Below are 7,208 nucleotides of genomic sequence, written 5' to 3'. Positions count from 1 at the left end.
AGCAGCGAAGTGATAGATGGCGTAGAGGAATGGCAAGTGGAAAAGATCCTCGCCGTGAGGCTCCGACGGAAGCAACTACAATGCCGGGTTAGTTGGGTCAGATACGATCCGGACCCGGAGTGGTACCCAGCATCAAACTTCATGAACTCTCCCCATAAACTCAGAGAGTTTCACACGGAATACCCAGATTTACCAGGTCCACCTCGAGAACTACTCGGATGGGTTATGGCATGGGAGACGCGCGAGGAACAAAACTATGATCACGGGAGGGAAGACAAAGTGGAAGAAACAGAGTCTTGCTATCTACGACTCTAAACTAAAATACCCTCTGAGCCAGGGGGCACTCACCACTGTAACTCTTGTGGGAGTCACCCTTTCCAAACGTCTCACCGGCGTCGCAACAAGCGGCTACCACCGAGGGAGACGAAGGGTCAAAGCGACCCCACGTGAAGATTTCAGGTCCGAGTCCCCTCCGACACAGGTCCTCCCTCCATCCTATGCCCCATCCTCCTCTGCCCCATACTGGGCCCCAAACACATCCCCCTCAACCTCACCACCCCCACCACCCCCCTTCTTCCTCCCCCCAGCGCAGTCTGGCAGTGACAGCGATGGCAGGAAGCCTGCCCACGGCAGCCACCACTTCCCCCAAAAGAGCCGGCATGCTTCCCTGCTCCGTCCGAACATGGTTTGGGTGAACAGAGCGGGTGTGGCTCGAGTTGGCTTCGACGCACACCTTTGCTGTACCCGTGGTACGTGTGGACGTCCTTGCGAGAGCGGGTAGCAGATTCAATTCGTTGTTCTGGTGCTGTTCCTGATCGAAGGTAGTAAGTTCTCATACCATGGTCTGGTAGTCTCCATTCCATTGGTTTTTAATGATCGCGACGCAGCTGCGGAATTGGGGAGTCAACTTGTTCCACATGTACTGAAACCATTCTGACTCGGAGACTTGTCCTATGATAGCTGCACTTTGGAAACGAGCCTTGAACTCTGGGAAGGTTTCGCTAGCATGCCCCTTCTCTCCCATTTGCAGGTCGTCGAAGAGGTTCCTGGCCTGTTCCGTCTCGTTGCCTGTGAGGTAGTATGAACCTAGTAGGTCCATCATCTTGTCAGCACTGTGGAACCCATGCATAGCTGACAGGTATTGGGGCTCTAGGTAGGTCTTAGCCACGCCGGTCGTAGTTCCCCATATCAACGCTCTTCTTGAGACGTCGGTAAGGTAGTGGTCCTCATTGACTACGAGTCAGTCCCGAATTGAAGCGCTCCATTGTAGGAAGGTATGTTCTATCCCATCGCTGAGCGGAGTGATTCTCTCTGAGATGGTAGATTTCTTATAGCAAGTCGGTGGGTCCTCGGTGTGCATTCGTGACGTGCTTGGGATCGATGGAGAATGAAAGTCCTGAAGAGGCGGCAATTGAACTGTCTCAGGGGTGTTTCGTGTGTGAGGAGTTCATTGCTCCGCAGCTTCAACTGTGGGTATAGGGGCGTCCACTGGTGGTGTGGACAGGATTCTGGTCTGGGCTGCTGTCAGGGTAACTAGTAGATCCTTGACCTCCTGTATCTGTGCTTCGAGGTGGGCCATTCGACTCAGGATATCTTCGGATGGCACAGCGGTCATAGCTGCAGTGGTGGTTTGTCTGGTAGTCATTCTGGGCAGTTGACCGTCGTTGTCTTGGGGTATGTTTGATGTCAGCTTTTTCAACATATTGCCTCGGGTGTGTATCAGTACCGATACGAAAGAGCTTGACTTCCAGTAGCTTGTAGCTATCAATGCTCTTGTCCACAATTTTCTCTGTGCTAGGAGGGGGTTCTTAAGGATCTCATATCCTATTTGGCGCCAATGCGTCGGTGACTTTACCATCTTATTCTGAAGAATCAAACCCTGATCCACTGGCTGTCTGTGAGATCTCTGGAATCACGGCTATTTGAAGTCGTCAGGTCTCTCCTCCGAAATGTCACCGAGTCGCGGTCGATGTCGTAATGGTAGTTCTCCTGAGTCGTTCCAGTGTGGGATATTATTGAAGTACGGCCGTCCCCGGCAGGCATGATCTTTTTTGTATAATGTAAGGACACAGGGCACCCAGCTCACAGTAATAGTGCAAGTCGGAGGCTAAACGGATGCTATCCTATAGGTCTACTACGAAGGATACAAAAAGGATGATGAGGAACCCCGTTGGGTCAATGTAAGGATGCCTCCGTACCTAAAATACTCGAAGAACCTGTCTCAGAAGTGTAAGGATGCCTCCGTACCTAGATACTCGAAGAACCTGTCTCAGAACTGTTACGGTCACTACAAGCATGGAATCCGACTCGGTGGGGTTTCGAACCAGTAGAGGAGCATATAGCAAGTTACACTATAGTGGGGGACGGTAAGTGTATAGGGTTCAGGGCTGATGCAGACCTGTTGCGGTAGAAGGTTCAGGGCTAGGGTTGGGATAACCGAGTCAGGCCCGTTTCGGGTACTTAAGGAAACAGACTCAACGGGGTTCCCCCTTCATCTTTTTTGTATCCTTCGTAGTAGACCTATAGGATAGCATCCGTTTAGCCTCCGACTCGCACTCTCATATGCTATTACTGTGAGCTGGGTGCCCTGTGTCCTTACAGTCAATCCCCTTAGGTACCCGAAACGGGTCCGACTCGGCTAACCTGCCCTAACTCTCCCCACGTGACCGTAACCTGCCCGACTCCAATCCTTTCTGTCACTGAGGGCAGAGGCATCCTTACATGAAGCTTTAAAGCCATATTGATCATTTGATAAGTTGAGCTCCAGCGGACTGGCATATCAAGTGTCAACTGACAGACTTTAATACCTGCAGCTTTACACTGATTCTTCAAGGCATCTTTCCATCCACAGCAGTTCCGAAATACATATATATGATGCTGGAGCTTGGCAAGAACAGTCACGATTTCGTTTTCAATAGTAGTTGGTATTCGTGCAGCCCCAACCTCAAGCCGGTATGCCTCTACCCTTTCATCAGGCATTGCCTTTAAGTAAGCTAAAGTAGCTTGAACAGCAATGTTGATAATATGCCCAATACAGCGTATGTCTCCTGCTTTCGCTGTAAAAGCCCATGGTTGTTTCAGGGTAATAGGTTGCGCCGATGCCAGTTTCTCATATTCTAATAGCATAGTTGTATTCGTAGACGCATTATCTCTTGTAATTGTAAAGATCGCAGGCGTAATACTATAATCGTCCGTTGCATGTATCATCTGTTGCAAGGTATTCGCCAGAGTGGATTGTTGTATAACGTCAAGTATAGTATTTCTCATTTGTGTCATACTGACACTCGTTGCACTCAGTTTGCTATCAAACTCAAGAGCAAACTTAGAAATCTCCTCCTCAAACCTACAAGTCACTATACATATTTTGGCTTGTCACACCAACAACAAGAGCAATACTACTCAACGATTGCTACAACCCACCATGATTCATTATATGTCATTGCTCCTTAGTTACTGGGCTGATATGACCACATAGCATATCTCTACAACCCTCTATGATTCATTACATGACATCATTCCTTAGTTACTGGGCTAATACTACACATGACATATCTCTATCAACTAGAGGCCTAGGAACATGAACGATAGCTCTAGAAGCTTCTACAACCCTCTATGATTCATTACACGTCATCGCTCCTTAGTTACCTACAAGATTGGTTAAGTTATGACATAATCTGTCTATAGGGGTACTCTGATCTTGGACCTCCTTTCACTTCCTATAGGCTAGGAACCTAGGAGATGGTTCTATGGGATTCTCTTACGTCGACTACAGTTACCAAGCCTGGTTAGTCATGGAAAGTCTTGGAAAATGAGAGAACTACACTCCTTTAGCATAAATAGGATTGCCCTTTCCTTAAGAAAGGGCAAGCAGACAATACAGTAAATCAACTATCACATACTTCCACGTCTTTTACAAGCTTCCAAGCATTGATCTTGTTACTCCTTGTTTCTGAAAAGTCTGTGAGGTGCTAACCTCTGACTTATCCCTGAGTTCTCAGACTCAACATTTGTTGCAACTTGTCTAAACCACTCCACTACATCATACACCTGATTGCTGCATTGTGGAATAGTCTAAGCTACGACCCTTTGGCTCTTTTTCCTAAGACAGTGTGTTGTCTTAGTAAAATCATCCCTTCCTTGGGTGGCTAGATTCTCACATCTGGTGCACCCACCATTACACTATCATCACTCTGGGGAACTCAGTAAGGAATGATTTAGGCGTTCCGCAGCACCATTCTGGTGTGATGTGTACGCCATCGTAAACTCAAATAGAATGCTGTAGGTAGGCGTATACAGGGTCTGTAACCTCCTGTATTCCTTTGTGTTGTCATATTGGACTACCTTTATCGTCAGGCCAGTCTCTATCTCGATCATCACCTTGAATTCGGTGAAGATCTTCCTGAACTGGTCTTTAGTCGTTGCTAGGTAAACCCACGATTTCCTTGAGGCATCATCAGTGAAGGTGATAAAATACACCTCTCCATCGATGTTCGGCCTCCTATATGGGACCCATATATCAGTATGGATGCGGCCGAGGACTTCCTTTGCATGCTCAGGGGCTTGTCGATTGATCACCCTGGTGCTCTTGTTGAGCAAGCATGCTTCGCATGGGTCTTCGATCCCCTTAATGGCGCCAGCCATCCCATGGACAGCAATGTGGACAAGCCTCAAGTTCTTCGAGCTTGAGTGTCCAAAACGTTGATGCCAAAGCATCGCATCCTTCGATGACAATGCTAGTGTCTTGTCCTGCTTTCTTGGTGGGTTGACCACCGTACAGAAAGCTGTTTCCTGTGTGCCGTCAAGTACGTATGACTTGTCAACACGCACAGCAACGCCAGCAACTTGGCCATCGAGCTCAAGAAGTAACTTGCCTCCATTGGTCGTCCTTGTCATGATGCCCCTATCCTGGAGATGGGACACCGAGATGAGGTTTCCGGCGAGGCGTGGGACATGAAGCACATCGTGCATCAATATCCTGAGTTTCTCACCCTTCACAAGGGTGTTGAAAGCAACGGTCCCTTCGCCAATGGCCTCGATTGATGCACTGTTTGCGATATTAACCGGTATTGACATGCTCAGCAGCTTATAACTGACAAAAGAATCCCGGTCGTATGTCATATGGCGAGAGCACCTAGAATCCACGATCCATGAGTGCCCCTGAGAGCCGCCACCCTCAAGCCAATTGCTTTTTTCTTCGGCGGCGATGGCGATCCAAGCTGTGGTTGATGCCGCCGCCATTCTTGCTTCTTCAGGGGGTGGTGATAAACCTCTCCCACCAGGAGCGGGGAGTGGTCCGGTTGACGGGTTCCTTTTAGGTTCACCGTTTCTTCTTGACCGGCAGTCACTTCGATAGTGACCCTTCTTACCGCAATGATAACAGGTGATGTCCTCAAGCAGTGGTGCTTGACCACCTCCTCCTTGACGTCCTCCTCGTCCGCGGCCACGGCTTGCACCATGGCCGCCTCTCCCACTGCCTCTTCCTCTTCCACCACCGGTATTCGCATTGGTGTTGGTTTGGAGGGCGTTCTCGTTCAGCTTCTTGCCTCCGTCGAGAAACTGATCGAAATCAGCGAAGGCTTTCGTCACCACTGCGTAAGTTGGTGATTCCATAACGCTAATTGTAGCAGCTGTTTGATCGTATCGAGAGCCGCGGGCTCTTATAATCGATATGAGCTTTGTCGTCTTATTCTGATCAGTCGGGCGCTCCGTTATATCATGCTCCGCAAGCTCTTTCTGAAGCCGACTGAGCTCAAGTGATACTTTATAAACCGAGACTGAGGAGAGTAGTGGCTGTAGGCATTGATGCGGTCCGTCAACTGTTGTCGCCCAATAGGGGCATATATCCTCTTGAGGGTACCCCACATCTCCTTCACCGTTCCAAGCTCTGCGATATTCGAGAGCGGTTCAGGAGCGCAGAAACCGGTGATGGTCTCTATTGCCCCTTCCTCACACTTCGTTACTCTCTGGTCTCTTTTTCTGTCGATCTTCCTCTTGGCCGCCTTCCCTTCGTGGGTCTCTTTGGCGGCGTCAGTCCGGTTCTCGAAATCCTCCTCGTCAGTATTAGCGTTCAACTCATATCCAGAGTCAACCACCCCATATAAGTCCCAACGCTTGAGGTAGTTCGTCACTTGGATACTCCATATCCTTCCCGTCAGTCTGGCCAGACGGGGCTTGTCACCGCCGAGATCTGGATCCATGCTTTGGACGAGTCCTCACTTTGGTGCCTGGTCAGGTCACCATTGCTGATTGATCAGCTTTCCTGACGGCAGGACTGAGCTTCGAAAGCAGCTTAGTATTCTCACTATATGGATGTGAGAACTCGGAATCAATCGTTCAAAATGTGATATCGACAGCAGGCACGACCGGGCTCATAACCTGTTGGAGTGTATTACGGTGACCGGGGATCACACCCAAATTGTAAGGGTTCTCTGGTACCCGAAATGCTCACTTCTGGGCAGCGCCAGCGAGTATCACAATAAAGGGCAGTATGTAGAGTAAATTGATCAAATTGAATTAATTATGCTATCTAATGGGCCTACGAGTGCAACGAATGTCAGTATGACAACTTGTAGGTTTGAGGAGGAGATTTCTAAGTTTGCTCTTGAGTTTGATAGCAAACTGAGTACAATGAATGTCAGTATGACATAAATGCCCACATCACCATTGCCTTTAATATCTTTAGTGCCTTCCTAAAAGCATAAACAAAGACAAGAAACTACTCTCTATTACCTCCTCTATCTATGTTGACTAAGTTAGTATCAATTGCTAACTGTCTTATGATTATACTTAAGGGGGGTGCCCCCTTAAGGATTATAGCTATAGAGGAAGGCCTCTATAACCTACAAAAGGAGGTTAGTAAGATCCTTAGCTTATTACAAAGCTAAGTCTAGACAAGAGACAAGAGAGGAAGAGTGTAGGAGAGTAGTCTAAACTTCCCTATAGATTAGTTATAATAATAAATTATAATGCTGCTTCCTATCTAATAGGATGCATAGAGGTTTCTTACATAAGGTTGACTTAACAGAGAAGGCAGGGAATTAAACACAAAGGCTTTCTAAGTAACATGTTATAGTATTGTAAAGAATACATATTAAGTTGAGCAGAAAGCTCCTATCTAAGGGAATACTATCTACTTCTATAGTGGCGTCATGCCTTATGGATAGTCTAGATAGTTGATGGATAGCTAGATAACCTAGATAGTTTATAGA

At 47.9% G+C, this 7,208-nt stretch overlaps 1 protein-coding gene across 1 annotated transcript; it reads right to left on the bottom strand.

Moving 5' to 3' along the window:
• Window positions 1–495: 495 nt before the first annotated feature.
• Window positions 496–1,102, bottom strand: VC83_05424 (uncharacterized protein; the record flags this gene model as incomplete). Its single annotated transcript, XM_024469046.1, has 2 exons — window positions 496–738; window positions 839–1,102. The coding sequence occupies 2 exons, from the start codon at window positions 1,100–1,102 to the stop codon at window positions 496–498; spliced, it is 507 nt and encodes a 168-aa protein (XP_024323338.1).
• Window positions 1,103–7,208: the final 6,106 nt, after the last annotated feature.

The sequence above is a fragment of the Pseudogymnoascus destructans genome (assembly GCF_001641265.1).
Source record: "Pseudogymnoascus destructans isolate 20631-21 unplaced genomic scaffold scaffold_13, whole genome shotgun sequence".
Taxonomy (NCBI): domain Eukaryota; kingdom Fungi; phylum Ascomycota; class Leotiomycetes; order Thelebolales; family Thelebolaceae; genus Pseudogymnoascus; species Pseudogymnoascus destructans.
The sequence above is the reverse complement of the archived record's forward strand: the minus strand, read 5'-3'. Positions and strand labels throughout refer to the sequence as shown.